The sequence below is a fragment of the Leguminivora glycinivorella genome, chromosome 10, assembly GCF_023078275.1.
Source record: "Leguminivora glycinivorella isolate SPB_JAAS2020 chromosome 10, LegGlyc_1.1, whole genome shotgun sequence".
NCBI lineage: Eukaryota > Metazoa > Arthropoda > Insecta > Lepidoptera > Tortricidae > Leguminivora > Leguminivora glycinivorella.
The window spans coordinates 14,772,443-14,790,163 of record NC_062980.1 but is presented as its reverse complement, the minus strand read 5'-3'; the positions used below and the strand labels follow the sequence as shown (position 1 = coordinate 14,790,163).

Here is a 17,721-nt window from a genome sequence, read left to right as displayed (position 1 = left end):
TGAAATGAAAACGAGATTTCGAGCGTAGTGAGCGCGAAATAGTGACTAATTGCTAATATATTAAGAAAAGAAGTAAAACCTAGGTATTACCTATGTAGAAATAGTAAACGCGAGCGAAGCGAGCGCGAAATTTTTTCTCTGTTGTCAGCGTCGGGATGCCCATTTAGGTGTTTTGCCACTAAGTACATGCCTTTAGGTTTCCAAGTGCTTTAAAGTTTTCTCATCGTCACGCTTACTATCCTCCTATGCTCCTTTGACTCATACAAAATTGCGCCTCTATGTGACGTTTTGCGCCATTGGCTTTATGAGGAACTCCGCTTTAGATTGTCGGATAGATACTTAGAATTTGGACAGCGACGTTTGTCTTTGTCGTTCGGCCTCGCAACGTGGTTCGTCAAGGGCTAGAATCCCCCTTTCACGTCGCCCTAGCAAAACCACCACCTTATGAATGTTGTACATGGAGGTGCAACTTTCTAGTTAATCTGAATCACAATAACTCAATTTATTCCCTACCCCCCCTCGCCATTTTGGAATATGTGGGTGGGGCACGCAATGTAAAAAAAAATATCTGGATTTTTCCACATTTACGATTTTGGGCCGGACAGATTAAGGTCAGCTAAAAGCATGAAGATATCCCTCATTCATTAGCCATCACTGGGATACTAGGGCAGGTACTATATTTGTCAAAAAAGTCACTACTAGGAAGATCTTTGCTGTCATGGATGTGGCCAACCCAAGAAATCATATTATTTTTTCAATACTTTTTAATTTTTTTTCTTGGTGTCAAATTTTTCCCTGACCTCCAAATCATTTCCCTGACTTTCCATGACCACTATGTGCTTCCCTGACTTTCCCTGACTTTCCAGAAAGTGGACACCCTGCATCCAATATGGCTCAAGGGCAACAATTTATGTATATTATTAATACGTAAGGAAAATAAGCTCTCGTTTACTCAATCTGTTTATTAATTAGCAAACACAATTAACATACAGCAAACCGACTGATTTACAGGTAAGTCTACGGTAAATAAAGTAAAAAAAAATAAGTAGGCAAAGTATACACTAACGTAAGTAAACTTAAATCACAATAGATTCTTAAGCAATCTAACAAAACAATCGAGACAGCATTTCTTTAACAGCTGAACACTTTTCATTTTTGAGATTATCAAAGAGATTACGAAGATATTTAATACGAGTAGAGTAGTGCTAAATCAAATTTAAACATTTTTGATAAAATTACTTCGTTTAAAAGCTATAAAACAAAGAAAACGTAAAGTGTACTAATCTAAGTGAAAATTGGCCATGTTGGCTGCCGTAGACCAAGCGGGGAAGCGCGAGCCGTCCATTTCGCCGGCATGCTGATTGCCCGCCGTGAGCGCGTGGCGCTGCCCGCCGATGGCCGCGCCGCAGTCCGGGCACGTGGACAGCCGCATGGCGCCGCCGCACTCGCCGATGCAGTAGAAGTGCCCGTTGGGACACTTGTACCAGTGCCCCGCCTTCAGCCCTATCGCGCGCACTATCATCGCGCGCTCCTCCCTGCTAGCAATACCCGACAACTTCACAGCTTCCTCGAGCTTCTTCAGACATTCAACAGATTTTTCTTCATCATACAAACTCCACGTCAAAACAGCTTCTTTAGCGGTTTTAGCTACAGCCAACACCTCGGCGTTGGTTGTATTCTTACTCAGTTCTAGAATCTGAGCTAGCTGAACGATGGAGTTCATACGCTTCATCTCTTGCCCGATATCTACCTGTTGCTGTTGGCTTATCTTCTGTTTATTCGCGACCAGAGCTTCACAGATCATTTTTACTTGGTCTTGCATCTCACTTTTCAGTTCTGTTAAATTCTCAGCAACGTATTTGGTATAATATTCCCCGACATCAGCCAGAATGTCGAAGTAGACGTGATACATTTCGAGATGTAAAACGGAGAGATCTTTGCTTTTACCACCGACGGCATGTTGCAACGCATTATATGCAGTGTTCCAGTAATTGTTTTCTGTAAAAAGAAAATTCAATGACAAAGTTTGTTTTTACATTTTATCAAATGCCAAAAGGTGGAAAGATTTACCCTACTTTTATACTTAAAACGATGAATACCTAAGTTCGAAAATAATATTCAGAAAACATATTCTGTTGGTATACCTACTCCTGCATCTTTTATTACTAGGTACTTAACCCTTAAACGCATGATGATGTATATATGCATCATATCTTTGATACCCCGTGGCTCAATATGTATTTAGCTATCCAAAATTACATTTATTACTTAATTATTATTCACTGTTTATTAGTATTTAATAAATAATTAAAAAAACTTAATAGTATTATGATTTACTATTTATTTTTTAAGGATTAAGATGAAATGGCGGAAAGGTGTGAAAAAACAGGATTATGGCGATTTTTAGTATGTGATTTAGGCCGATTTTTTCAGAGTTAGTATTTATTTTAAGTTTAAACATTTTACCATAAGGGTTTCACAAATAGTGTACCTTTCTAATAAATAGTAGTAAAAATTTTCATATAAAATTTACCAATAATTATATATTTATATAAACATGATTTAGCCTATTTAACTTCTAACACTGATTTAGTATTAAAATCGATGTTAAATATTTTTTTATAATTTTTCCCAGAGTCAGAAAACCATTGTCTATCACATATATTAATTTCGCGTTAAAAGAAAAAATCATGCATTTAAGGATTAATCCTTTTTAATAGGTATTATAATCAATTCCCATTTGATATCTAAATGGAATGGTAAAAAGCAATACGTAGGTATTTAGGTTAAGCATCAGGTAACCTACGTACGCAACGCAAACAAATCAAATCAGATAGAACTACTTCTAGTATCTGAAAACTCTGAAACTCCACGTATGCTACATAAATGTACACATGAAAACAATAACTTAATTACCTCTGGGTAGTTTCCGAGTTTCTCCCAGGTCTTTTACTTTTTTATAGAGCTCAACTCGTTTTTTTGACCTAAGCTGTTCAGTTCCATAAACCTTCTCCTTGATAGGGTTGATGTCGTTCTTCAGCATTTTATTTACCAGGTCTTTGTACCGGTAGGTATTGATGATAGGTTCGCGACAAAGCGGGCACGCCTTGATTTGAATGCTTTCATTTTCACTGTTCATTAAAGTATCCAACGTGTCCACGTCCCAGATGTGAGGACAATCCTGTAGCTGGATAAGCCTGAAATTACAACATTCAAAATATCAGCAAGATTTGTGTGTCGAAATGCGGGAGGCATTAGGTAAATACAATAATAGACACATACTTGGCGTCGTCATCGTATGGGTCTCCAAGCAGGTCGGTGGGGTAGGACCCGGGGCGGCAGAGGCGGCAGGCGGGCGGGCAGGGCTCCCCGCACAGCCCGCGGCAGCCGTGCCCGCACGCCAGCCGCAGCGCGCACGCCTGCGAGCACGGCGGCCGCGAACACGCCGCACCGCAAGCACGTTTACACGCTGAGTGCTCGCACGCCCGTCCACATGGAGTTTCCTGCACACAAGAATGCTGCATCACAATGGGGCCTTAACCTGACATATCTGTATGTAAAATTTGGATGGAACTTACCGTGCAAGGCGTGCATGGCGCGCCGCACGGTTTACCGCAGACAGAGTGAGGGCATTTAACCGAACATCGCCGGCTGCACGGCGGGCACACTTGGTTGCACGGTTCCTCGCACCTACAACAGAAGCGAAATCAAGAGTCTGAAACCCTGCAAGAATTCCGGTTACCAGTTGGTACGCAAACGTACCTGTGACCGCAGATGTTGAGCTGGTGGCAGCGTGAAGCGCAGGGCTGGTGCAGGCGGCCCTGGCGGCAGCCAGAGCACGAGCCGCCGCACGAGTGCCCGCAGCGGAGCACGGTACCGCACGGCTCCGTGCAAACAGAGAGCAACTTCGCATCTGGCACCGAGCCTGAAAACCCGTTGGATATTTAAATGACTAGGTGGGTCCTCACAGAGCGAGGCATGTCGCGAGGCAATGTGGTTGCGTGGGAAATGTCCAGCTAAGACATGGGTTGCAAAATAACGGTTTTTCTTTCTGGCTTGAAAAAAAAAACATGAAAAAAAGATTACCGTGAAAAAAAAACCAGGTTTTTTCTGGAGTATGTTTTTTTATTACTAAAGGACGAAATCATAAAATTTGCAAAACAGTTAATACTTTAATACGGTTTTTTAGACTTTATGTTATGTTAACTATTAAACGAAATTAATTTAATAATTTTAATATCTGGTTTTATAAAACTAACATTTACACAATCTGTAGTTAGTAGTTGTCGCTATTTACTGTTGGCAACATCATCGCCTCTCCACGCTTCACGCCATAAATCACGCCGCATCAGGGATTCGCCAATAATTTATCTCACCACAATAATATTTCATCTGAAAAAAAAATACATTCCATGGTGCTTGGTTTTTTTTCATAATTCAGAAAAAAAAACATTAGTTTTTTTTTCATCAAAAATTATTTTCTATTTGCAACCCTAGACATGCCTCGCGCGTTTTTTCCCAAGTGGAGCGTCCAGCGTAGGTACCTACGGACTGTGTTTCCACAATATTAAAAAAAATCAGCATAGCTCATTGATTTACCTGACTGCATAGCTTGATACATGTTACAAGGCAGCTGGACCATGTGACCGCACGGCGCCTCTGAGCTATGCTCCGTGATCTGCACGCACGTGGTTGGGTCACACGGCTTGCGGCAGTTCGCCGGGCACGGGTGACCGCAGGTCATGTTCCGTTCACATTTCTCTTTGCAAAGTTCGCGAGTCGGCTCTGTATCGCACTCGATCTCTATCTCATGATTGCAGTCGGGTATCCTTTTCTTCACCTATTAATAGAAAAATGTGAGAGTAACGTTCTATTGTGAAATTTATGTAGTATAGAAGCAAAAATAAGTACCTGAACAAGTTAGAAAAATTGAGAGTTTGAGAGACTGCACCACAGAAAACTGAACACTTTTTTCAGGGCAGTCGCGATTTTGTAGCGAAAACACTTTAGGTACATTTAGGCCTAGGGCCCATTTCTCGAAGCTACAAGTTATAATTTACAAGTGGTAGTCAATGTCTAATATGACAAGTTGGAAAGAGACTTCCGCTTGTAACTTGTAACTTTCAGTTTTGAGCAATGGGCCACAGGTCGTCTGGAAACGTGTAGCACTGCAAAGCCCTCGTATTTGTCACCCATATATTGATCATGTGATCACCAGTGGAGTACATAAGTATGTATTTATCTATATAAGTATGTATATCGTCGCCTAGCACCCATAGTACAAGCTCTGCTTAGTTTGGGGCTAGGTTGATCTGTGTAAAGTGTCCCGCAATATTTATTTAATTAACAATCATTGGTCAAGTAGCGTAAAATGTTTAAAAGTAAATGTTGATAACAAGTTTATATTATAATATAAGAAACAAAAGATATAAGAAACCTTTTGTTTGCAATCGCCGCACGTGTCAGAGCACCGTTTCTTGCAGTGGTGACCGCAGGGCAGCGAGCGCGCGCAGTTCTTGCGGCAAGGCTCCGCGTTCACATCTTCACGGCAGGCTACTTGCTTCCAATGCTTACAGCCAGACCTCTTCTTGTACACCTGGGTATATAAAAAGATTAATGATGGAATCATTCGCTTTTATGCTACTGTAAATTATTGCCATCAGTAAAAGCACTGATATAATAGGATTTGTATTCAACCCACACATACACACTTTTTATACCTACACATACACAATTAGATGGACACTCCTATTGGGCAATACAAGCGCATTATTTCCATGTCTGTGTACATTCAAACGGCCGTACATTTCTCTAAGATACAATTTACAAGTGGTAGTCAATGTCTAATATGACAAGTTGGATAGAGACTTCCATTTGTAACTTGTAACTTGTAACTTTCATCAGTTTTGAGAAACGGGCCCCATCGAGTCGTGTCATCATGCACGCACACAACGACAACCGAACAACTGCTACATTATTATATGCCTCATCTCTCAATATTTATTCTATTCTATTCTATTCTATTATAGGTCTCATCTTACCTGAACTTCACATGGAAGACAAGATTCGCCACAGGTTAGTGTACATTGGTGATCACCAAGATCACCTTCCAAGTTCGCTGTGCAGCCATCCTTCGCTCTTGGGCAAGGTTTTTCGCATTTGTACTAAAAAAGGAGACAAATCACGTATGTAAATACCTATTACACATCACATCTTATTCTTAACATGAATTCATATTAAAACCTTTGTTTGACATTGTAATATATTTTCTAAGGAAATCAATGGTGAGATGTGAGATAGCAAACACTATATTCATCAATTGGACTAGATTTTTCTGTAGAGTCGAATCCTGACCTGAGAACCACATTCATTGGTACTTAGTGAAATTCTTAAGAATTTCAAAAGACTCGTCTCAAGCTGATGCTAAGCTGATGTGTTTGGTCTTGTCCAGTGTTTAACTTTACTATTAAATATATAGTATTTTTTTTTATACCACGTCGGTGGCAAACAGGTATACGGTCCGCCTGATTGAAAGCGGTCACCGTAACCTATGGACGCCTGCAACTTAAGGGGTGTCACATGCGCGTTGCCGACCCATTAGAAACTTGTACATTCCTTTTTTGAAGAACCCCATTCTGTAGTTCATCGGGAATACCTCGGCAGGGAGCTCATTCTACAGCCGGAGCGTCCGCGGGAGGAAATTCCTCTGAAACCGCATGGTACGCGACCATTTAGGTTGCAAGGTGTGTGGATGAGCACCCTGTCGATGGCGAGCGATGCGATGATGAAAAGTGGACTTTAGCATCATGTCAAACAGTTCCTCAGAACACAACCCATTGTACAGGCGATGACGAGGCACACAAGGAGGCGAAGTTTCTCCTTAGACTTAAGGGTTCAATACCGCCTGTAAGTTTGGTTATAGTTACATTTACTACAATATAGTATTTTGGTACTCACATTCTCATGATCGGGGTCATCATTGACGTGGCACTTAAGGACGCAAGCGTGGCCGCACCGGAGCCGTCCAGCTTCACACTCCTCTACACATTTCACGTCTGATATCTTCTTCGAACATGGCTTGGTTGTCTGAAAATTCCAAGTTGGTAAATTATATTTTTACTAGTTATCTAAGATATTCAATTATTCATACGTGTATACGTAGGCATGGCTTTCAGGTTTCTATTGCAAATGGTTACTTCCACATTTTATTTCCACACACAGCCCCACAACTGTTCGGCGACCATGGGGGGTCATGCCCCCCCCCCCCCCCCCCCCCCGAGCCTAAGTTGGCCATACGAATAGACCACGTGACCCCCCCCTGGGGCCACAGGCCTTTACCACGTATAAGTTCGAAACGCAAAAAAAATATAAGTGGTAGTCAATGTCTAATATGACAAGATGCCCCGGGCCCATTCTTCGGAGCTACAAGTAGTCAATAGCTAATAAACACTTACATTACAACTTACAATAAAACTTATAAATAAAGAAATTGGCCCAGGTCTTTCTCGTAGGGTAAGTTGCCCAGAAGGCTGGCCGCGTTGCCCCGCTGGATAACAATGCTGATCCGCTGAGCAAAGTATTGGCCGGCCCTCTGGTCACCAGAAGCGTCTATAAGGCGCTTAGATAGCTCCTTGTAGAGGCAACGCGCTCTTGGTCCCCACGCCGCAAATATGTAACTACTGCCGAGGGTGACATACTTGCGACGCTTGAGATTCTTGTGAATGTCTAATATGTCAAGTCGGAAATAGACATCCGCTTGTAACTTGTAACTTTCAGTTTTGAGAAAAGGGCCACAGGTCGTCCGGAAACGTGTAACACTGCAAAACCCTCCTATTTGTCACCCGGTCAGTCGGTCACCAGTGGAGTCTTGATCGGAGTCAATAAAACATACCTCATGCCCGCAGCCAGGCAAAGAGACAGTAACCTCCTCGGCGCAGTAAACGGCTGGATCGTCCGCAGCCATATAGCACTGCAAGGCCTTCGTGTGCCCGCAGGGCAGCTGCTTGACCATGTAACGCTTGCATGGCTCACATGTTGTACTGCAGTCGAATGGACACTTGTGGCCTTCGATTTCACAGATTTTCCTAGAAATGCACTCAATTTCAATTTCGCTACACTGGAATTTATTTTGGATGTACCTAATTAATTATATGAACTCGACGCATAAGTTACATTTTATTTTCTTTAGACAAATAATCATGCTGGTGGCAATAGCATGCATTTCCTACTTGTCCGATATAAACATGGATGTTGCAGGTATCATTGCAAAAATATAGGTACGCCACGGCGTCATAAGTTATAATCATAACAACATACTTAACTCTTCATTAATTTACTATATTTAACCAGACCATTTGTAAGGTGTTTAAGTTTCACAACAATGTAGCTGCTCTTTATTAGATAAGCGTTAGAGTAATTAATAAAATAGGAATTTTATTTTCTAACTCCAAAGATCTTTCAATTTATTCCTTTGGAATGACATTATAAAAATATACTTATTTAGGTATATAAAAACTAAAAAGGAGACGAAGTGATCCAGTATTGAGGCCGGAGATAAAAAGCAAAAGTATACAAACCTTTCGCAGTCTCTTATACACCATATGGTGTCATGGGCCCTATCGTAGGCGTGGCACATGCGCGGACAAGGATGGCCGCACTGCATGTTATATTTACAGTTCAGTAGGCAGCCACCTTCGGGAACCTTTGCAAAATCTTTTACCGATTTAATCTGGAACAGCAACAATTAAACAATTTGGACTTATTGAAGGCGTTAGGTGCTTATAAACTTTTTGTACCTACAACTGTTGACTTTGTATTTGGATGGCGAATTTAGCGACGATACCTACTAAGATATTTTATAGTGAAGTGGCTGTAACGCTAATTTTGCCATCTGAATGCAACCAAATCTTTAAAATATGGTATGAATAAGTATGCAAAGTAGGTACTTATAGCAAAGATTTCTTTGGAATAAACTGAATTGCCAATGGAATAATAGGTATACAGTACCTCGGTAATTTGCCCGTGATTCACGCATTTGAGTTTCAAAGTTGACCCCAACGATCCGTTATCTTCCAGAGTCTGAGCTATATTTGTCCATAGAGTGGAATTTCTCTTCAGCAAATCGATGTTGCCAAGTATAAAGAAACCTGTTGCCAAACAAATGTTATGTTTTATTGTTATTCCAGATAAGTATATTATGTAATATGTACATTAGATACTATTACATTTCGTATTAATTATAAATACTTAAAAATATAGGTATAGAAAATATAGTACTGTGTTTGTACCCAATATAAACGTCTGATTCTATGGCAGAGCCGGATTAAGTCATTTTCGTGCCCTGAGTACATATTTCTGGACAAATGTACTACTTTATTCCTTTCTGTTTTTGTTGTAATGTGTAATTTGTCTGTGTTCAGTGTTCACGAATAAGGGTTTCACCTGAACCATGCGGCATGCGTAAACACAAGTTCTCAACGTAAATAAAGGGCCAAGTGAACGATTTTCCGCCGCAACGCGAGACTCTCTAACACACACTGGCGGAACACAATACATCTTGTCGTACCTTCCCTGGCCCTGGACAAGGCGACGCAGATCCTGTTCTCGGTGCCCAGGAAGCCGATGCTGTCGTGGTCGTTGTTGCGCACCAGCGACAGCAGGATTATCTTCGACTCCTCGCCCTGGTAGTTGTCCAGGACTGTGATCTTCACGTCTGACAGGTGGTCATATAGTGACCGTTCCTAAACATGAAACATTGGATACGTATTTCACATGTTAAAATTGTGGTTCGTCACTGACCACAAATGACAGGAATTTACAGCTCGATCATGATCTGATGGGGTAAAGTGAGGTAATTGAATGCTAGATTACTTACTTTTCGCAAATAGAACATCTGTCCAGAATAAGCAGCTAGAATAGTAACTTCATCAGGCTCGTACCCTTGCTGCATTAAATAATTCGCCAGGCGGAGCGTAAAATCTGCTTCCATGGTGTTAGTGCGCGAAGAGCTCTCGTCTTCTTGCTGAAGAAAAAAATTAAATTATTCGTTGAAATATCTACTTACTCGAAAATTTCGTGACAGACAAAGAAAGTAAGTAATACAGAAATTTAACAATACAGCCAAAAGTAAATTAACGCACCTAACCTAACATTAAACTCGTATTTAAATGATAGAATGTGGCTACTGTAGTGTCATGTTAATATACAACCTTTGGAGATAAGGCAAACCTGTTCCATATAGTCATGCGAAAAGAAGAAGAGATTGTGCGTAACGCCGCGCACGGGCGGGAAGTTTTCGACGGAGCGGTGGTTCTCCAAGTCGGGGTAGATGTGCGGTGAGATGAGCGCGGCGATCTCGGGGCGCATGCGGTGCTGCACGCCGAGCCGGCGGCTGTGAACGCCGTTGCGGATCATGCGCTCGAACAGCGACACCTCCAGCTGGTAGTGCCGAGCCAGCCGCATATACGCAGCCGACGGCCGCAGCTGCTGGTGGTCTCCTGCACGTGATAACAAACCATTTGCTTCGATTATTCTGTCACCGTCTCATGACTGACATGGGTGTGTAATGATTGGTATAACTTTTTCTGTAGGCCTAGCACATGAGGGCCGCGAGAGTATGTCGCCGCGAGATAGACTACCCGTCCTTATGTCATTAATACAGTTAGAAGAAGACGTGTCATCTATCTCGCGGCGACATACTCCCGCGGCCATCATGTGCTAGGCCTACTGGTATAGTAACATTTGATATAACAACATTTGGTATATATTTAAAGGATATAATCACTCATTTGACATAATTAACCTTTGGTATAACTACAAAATATCTACTTTTATTTTGTATAAACATTATTTCGTATAACACTTATTTATAATACCTAACCGTTATACGGTATAACTGTCTATTGATATACGACTAGTATAATTTTATTTATTTAAAAAACTTTATTGAACAATATAACAAATAAAGTACAAATGGCGGACTTAATGCCTAAAGACATAATATAACTAGCAAACAGTATAAAACATTTCATGAATTAATTTTATTCTTTTTTTGAAGGGATCACAGTTCTAACCTAACCTAACCTACTTTTCTGATAGCAGTACATATGTTTAAGAGTCACAGTTCTAACCTAACCTAACCTATTTTTCTGGTAGCAGCGCGTTGTGTGTAGGGGTCACAGTTATAGCCTAATCTACTTTTCTGGTAACTGATAGATCTAATTTATTGTACATTTTTTTTTATTTCAACTGTGCTTTAATTAAAAAGAATTTGTGTTATACGATTTATTTATTATCGGAAATAAGCATTATACTCAAAGAATGTTATAATACATGTTATTCGAAAAAATGATCATTATATTAAATAAGAATTACATCGATGGGAACAAATCAAATTATTTTATGAAATATTTTTTGATTTGTTCTTTTTTAACCGCCTTCCAAATCTCAAGGGAAGGGGAATTCGTCTGTATTTTTTTTTTTTTTAATAAAACATAAACAAACAAACATAAACATAATTTTTATTGAAAACAAGTATGCAATGTTTGTTCCTCGATATCTCCGTCGTATACTGGACCGATTTTGTAATTTTTTTTTGATCGAATGTATATGCATACAGATTGGTCCCATTTTTCTCAGAACCCAGTTCTGGTGGTGAGATCCTGGAGAAATCGAGGGAACTATTCAAATCTGAAAGGTATACATATGGTGATTTTTGTGTTTTTAAAGGAACAGCATGCATTTACGTACGGAACAGTGACATTTGGTGCAGTGGAACTCCTGATGATGGTCAGAATGGAACTCCTCAAATCTGAACGGCACACTTATAGTGACTTTGGTATTTTTATAAGAACATCATGCACTTGCGTCCAGAACAGTGACATTTGGTGCAGTGGAACTGCTGATGATGGTCAGAACAGAACGGAACTCCTCAAATCTGAACGGCACACTTATAGTGACTTTGGTATTTTTATAAGAACAGCATGCACTTACGTCCAGAACAGTGAAATTTGGTGCAGTGGAACTGCTGATGAAGAGTGAGCCGCCCCTGGTTAGAGTTCCGTTCTGATAATCATTCTCATCTGTAAGTACTTCAGAATCATCCAAATTTCAAAATTTGTTAAGAAATGACGGAGATATCGAATAACAAACATTAAAAAATATAGAGACGAATTGATAACATAATCCAACATTTGAAAGTATTTATCACCCGAACCCCAAAGGAAGGCGGTTTTTTTTTCTTAAAAATTATTTAAGTAGTAACACTACTATATATAAATTATAAACTGAATTAGATACCATACACTAAAGAAAAAGCGATTAAGCCCACTGGTGGCGAAGCCGGGAATCGAACCCGGGTCTCCAGCTAACGCGGCTGACGTGATAAACCGCTACACCACCTCGACCGCCGAGGTACCCGTCGAAATTTCTCTAGTGTATGTTATCTCTGAAGGCTAGGCGCCTTTGACCAACTCTAAGGGCGAGCAATTTGTGCTTGCACCTCCTATATGAATCCTTTTGCAGGATTACGATATAGCGAGAGAGATGGTGCTGCCATCTATCGATGTAGGGAACAAATCAAATTATTTTATGAAATATTTTTTGATTTGTTCTTTTTTTAAGTAGTAACACTACTATATATAAATTATAAACTGAATTAGATACCATACACTAAAGAAAAAGCGATCAAGCCCACTGGCGGCGAAGCCGGAATCGAACCCGGGTCTCCAGCTAACGCGGTTGACGTGATAAACCGCTACACCACCTCGACCGCCGAGGTACCCGTCGAAATTTCTCTAGTGTATGTTATCTCTGAAGGCTAGGCGCCTTTGACCAACTCTAAGGGCGAGCAATTTGTGCTTGCACCTCCTATATGAATCCTTTTGCAGGATTACGATATAGCGAGAGAGATGGTGCTGCCATCTATCGATGTAGGGAACAAATCAAATTATTTTATGAAGTTTTCTTTAGTGTATGGTATCTAATTCAGTTTATAAGAATAATACATTTGTTGTTATATGATTCAATAATTATATCAAATGATCGTCATAACCACTAAAAATATATCAAAAAAAGTTATATCGATCGATACGCACCCGACTGACATTTACAACTACAGTTTCAAGGCATGCCAACTATTTGTATGCACAAGCAACAAGTTCTTCTAAGGTATTTAGACTGTCATTTTATACTTCTTGAATCACGTCGGTTATAATATTTGAAATAACGCAGGATCGGGAGAAGTGGCGTGGCGTGCTCTCGTACTGGAGGCCCAAATCATCTTCTGGTCACGGAGCCTTATTAGTTAGTTATACCTAATGTTTGAAATCCAACGGACATACCAATCAGGATCAAGTGTTTGCAATTTTCCGTCAGAGCCGTGACTATGTGCGCTTCTAAAACTTCCGCTGCTTCTTCCACAATCACTGAAAATAATCCGTCGTTCATAATCTTGTCAAAATAAACTATTTCCATTACGTACAGTTGGGTGGATCAACTTTACTTTGCTAGCAAAATTTCGTATAGGTACTTCGACTAAATGTGATAAGAAAATTTTATTTGGATTTAGTGTAATTACATACAACAAGCTACGCAATACAACATGGTTTTTCAGGTTTTTATATTTTACTACTTTGTTTCAAGCAGTGACCCAGTGAACATAGCTGTCCCTCATTTTTGTATGAAAACAGTGTCTCTTCCACTGGGATACATTTTTTTTAATGGATTGTTTTTTAATTTTTGCCCGATCTGGTATGTAAAATAAGAATCTTTTCCCCTCACTAGCTCGGAAACACGTGTTTTGTCCTTTAATAGCAGCGGGTAAAAACGCATTTTATCCACTAGTGGGTAAAGTAATTTGACCTTGAATAAAGTCAAATTAACTGCTTTAAAATTTATAAAAGTAGGTGAATCTAGTAATAAAGATGATTTACCACCCGTGAAACTACTGGAAGCAGTGATAAACGCATTTTTTGCGTCGTAGTTTCCTCGCTATAGTGAGGGGAAAAGTTTTGTGTTACACTAGGGTGCAAATGTATTTTACTTCTCGTGTGTTAAAAAACTCGCAAGTTCAGGATTCTATTCTCGAACCACTCGCTTCGCTCGTGGTTCAACTATAGAATCCTTTCACTTGCTCGTTTTTCAATTCCACACTCGGCGTTAAAATACAACTTTGCCCCCTTGTATAACAAATAACTATTATCCACGATGGGCAGGTTAAAACTCACAAAAGTAGAACTAGTAATAAATAAGGGCAATTCTTGCAAAAAGTAAGAAAAAATTGATTCGGCCAGTAGCACCATTTTGTAGGTATTTTGTAGGTACTTAAATAAAGGTGGAGGAATCCTACCTATTGGTGGTGACACTTCTACGAGTAATTTTCGCAATCTCGCTGCTGCGGTTGTAGTCATACCAATAACGTCGACTCCTCTTAAGAAAGAACGGTCAGCTATCATACGCGCCTCTTCGTAAGCCTCCGCAGCAGACTTGACCTTCCTCTGAAATCAACATAGAAATCTGTAGTCAACCAATTGGAACCCTAGGCCACCGTAGAACTATGTCATAGTGACGTTATAAATCAGATTTTAAGAAACCTCTTACTGCTTGTCATTTTGTTAACCCCCGACGCAAAAACGAAGGGGTGTTATAAGTTTAACGTGTCTGTCTGTCTGTCTGTCTGTCTGTCTGTCTGTCTGTCCGTCTGTCTGTCTGTCTGTCTGTCTGTTTGTCTGTCTGTGTGTGTGTCTGTCTGTGGCATCGTAGCTCCCGAACGGATGAACCGATTTAGATTTAGTTTTTTTTGTCTGAAAGCTGAGTTATGACATAGTTGTAGAGTGGCCTAAACTAAAGTTCCAATTGGTTGACTACAATGTTATGTACATTGTATATTGAGGTACATAGGTATATTGAGAGTATTGAAACCATATATGTGTCATTCGGTTGTGAACTCCATCCAGGTATGACCACACGAATGTGTGACATCCAAAGGTGGCATCTACGTAATTTGTGTGTGTTTGATAAGTAAGTAATAAATTTTCACTTCTAAAGACAAAAACAAATGCAAACCTCTCTCATTGTGTCCTGTCTTCTCAGGTATTTTTTGGTGATGGTGGCCCATTTATAGTAATATGACCAACGTTCTATAAGTGGAACTGTATCTAAATCCTCCACTTCGGCGAGGTTTATTCTGGGTGCACGAGACTGGCATCTCTTCATGTCCTTGAAATAAATATTTTAGTTCAAATACATGGACTAAGAGCCCAGAGCCACCAGACCTTCCTCAAACTCTCAAGTATGAAACTTTGGGATAATGTAGTTCTTATCGACGTTTAGTGTCTGCATAGGTACCTAGTTCGGCCAGTTGGCCATTTTTAGGGTTCCGTAGTCAACTAGGAACCCTTATAGTTTCGCCATGTCTGTCTGTCCGTCCGTCCGTCCGTCCGTCCGTCCGTCCGTCCGTCCGTCCGTCCGTCCGTCCGTCCGTCCGTCCGCGGATAATCTCAGTAACCGTTAGCACTAGAAAGCTGAAATTTGGTACCAATATGTATATCAATCACGCCAACAAAGTGCAAAAATAAAAAATGAAAAAAAATGTTTTATTAGGGTACCCCTCCTACATGTAAAGTGGGGGCTGATATTTTTTTTAATTCCAACCCCAACGTGTGATATATTGTTGGATAGGTATTTAAAAATGAATAAGGGTTTACTAAGATTGTTTTTTGATAATACTTATATTTTCGGAAATAATCGCTCCTAAAGGAAAAAAAAGTGCGTCCCCCCCCCTCTAACTTTTGAACCATATGTTTAAAAAATATGAAAAAAATCACAAAAGTAGAACTTTATAAAGACTTTCTAGGAAAATTATTTTGAACTTGATGGGTTTAGTAGTTTTTGAGAAAAATACGAAAAACTACGGAACCCTACACTGAGCGTGGCCCGACACGCTCTTGGCCGGTTTTTTTGCTATACTTAAGGTTTTTTTAAATTAACTTTCCTTAAATTCTCAAGGCTGTAAGGATTTGGTAATCGTCATTTCCAGACCATTTGCGCCGGCCGTAACTTTTACCAGACACTTGAAAGTCTTACCCTAATTTCTCAAGCTATACGACTGGCGCAAATGGTTAGGAAATGATGATTATCAATTCCTAACAGTATTTTCTAACACATATATAAACACTAGCTTTTGCCCGCGGCTTCGCTCGCGTTAGAAAGAGTCAAAAAGTAGCTTATGTCACTCTCCATCCCTTCAACTATCTCCACTTAAAAAATCACGTCAATACGTTGCTCCGTTTTGCCGTGAAAGACGGTCAAACAAACAGACACACACACTTTCCCATTTATAATATTAATATGGATTAGCTTTGAGAATGTAAGGAAAGTAAGTGTATTACAAAAAAAAACCTTATATCAAAAAAAAATGGGCGACGGGCCGAACTAGGTATAATATGCAGACATTAAACGTCGATACGAACTCTATATTATCCTAAAGTTTCATGCTTGAGAATTTGAGGAAGGTCTGGCGGCTCTGGGGCTCTTAGTCCAATACTATTGAGCTTGTTTAGTTCGTCAGTCTGTTTTGTTTGTTGTTTATGTTACTTTATACAGGGTGTAAACCTAATACGGGCGAACCTCTTAACGGTGGTGAGTATATATAGGACATAAAAAATGGAATTAGATAACTTTTACTTAAAATTGAAATATTTTTTTTATCCATACAAATTAATTCGGCCCGCAACGTAATGCAAACGGGTGCCCTCTATTTCGCCTATCATTAATTCGCATAATTTGAATTCGCATAACAGATTTGGCATAACATTATTGTTCATAACATTGAATAAGCATAATATTAAAAATGCATAATTCTTATTTCGCATAACAATGAATCTGCATAATTGAAATTTGCATACTACTATTTCGTATAACTTTAATTATCCTAAAATGAATTGCCATACTTACTAACTGTATGGAGTAAGCGATTGGATCAATCAGGGGCTGATTTTCCAATTTCGAGCGCTCGATTTTGAGTGTTTAATTTTATACTGTCTCACTTATTAAGCATGAAAAAAATAGGGGTAAGTAAGATACATCGGGGCAAATCTCGAGTGGGGGGCAAATGTAACTGGTCAATTTCTTCCATGTTTTACAATGTTTGAATTATTAAAAAAAAAACTGTTTATTTTTAAGAAACATACCTATATGCATTTATGAACTCAACTGCTAATCTTAAATTAAAAAGATTATTTGAGTTAAGGAGTCTTTATTTTATTTATACATTACTTATTAAGTTTTTTCGTTTTTTATAAGTGTTTTTCAGAAAATAGAGTGTCTACCAGTTATGTAGTAGGCGTGTTCAGTGGATACATGTAATAATGGAATAATAGAAATAGTGTAATAATGGAAAAAATGGATTAGTTACAATTGTCTTTTAGTCTAGATTTGCCCCGCTGTACCTCACTAAAGAAAATGAAAATCTATCATTTACCAGAAGAGTAGATTAGGTTAGAACTGTGACCACTACACACAATGCGCTGCTACCAGAAAAATTTGTTAGGGTAGGTTAGAACTGTGACCCTTAAACATATGTACTGCTATCAGAAAAGTAGGTTAGGTTAGGTTAGAACTGTGATCCCTTCAAAAAAAGGATAAAATTAATTCATGAAACGCTTTATACTGTTTGCTTATTATATCATACTAATCGTATATCAATAGATAGTTATACCATAT

The 17,721-nt window shown here is 39.5% G+C and overlaps 1 protein-coding gene across 1 annotated transcript in view; it reads right to left on the bottom strand.

Annotated features, from left to right (window-relative positions):
- Window positions 1–947: 947 nt before the first annotated feature.
- Window positions 948–17,721, bottom strand: part of LOC125230394 (NFX1-type zinc finger-containing protein 1-like) — a 33,543-nt gene continuing 16,769 nt past the window's right edge. The window contains exons 12-29 of the mRNA XM_048135534.1: window positions 15,064–15,216; window positions 14,348–14,495; window positions 13,341–13,424; window positions 10,228–10,496; window positions 9,875–10,021; window positions 9,566–9,740; window positions 9,007–9,146; window positions 8,577–8,728; window positions 7,892–8,084; window positions 6,958–7,086; window positions 6,042–6,164; window positions 5,438–5,596; window positions 4,600–4,840; window positions 3,763–3,925; window positions 3,579–3,690; window positions 3,283–3,503; window positions 2,917–3,197; window positions 948–1,998 (exon numbers count right to left, since the gene is read on the bottom strand). Of these exons, the coding sequence (XP_047991491.1) occupies window positions 1,280–1,998; window positions 2,917–3,197; window positions 3,283–3,503; window positions 3,579–3,690; window positions 3,763–3,925; window positions 4,600–4,840; window positions 5,438–5,596; window positions 6,042–6,164; window positions 6,958–7,086; window positions 7,892–8,084; window positions 8,577–8,728; window positions 9,007–9,146; window positions 9,566–9,740; window positions 9,875–10,021; window positions 10,228–10,496; window positions 13,341–13,424; window positions 14,348–14,495; window positions 15,064–15,216 (3,609 nt within the window). The 3' untranslated portion in view covers window positions 948–1,279. The remainder of the gene's footprint in view (window positions 1,999–2,916; window positions 3,198–3,282; window positions 3,504–3,578; window positions 3,691–3,762; window positions 3,926–4,599; window positions 4,841–5,437; window positions 5,597–6,041; window positions 6,165–6,957; window positions 7,087–7,891; window positions 8,085–8,576; window positions 8,729–9,006; window positions 9,147–9,565; window positions 9,741–9,874; window positions 10,022–10,227; window positions 10,497–13,340; window positions 13,425–14,347; window positions 14,496–15,063; window positions 15,217–17,721) is intronic.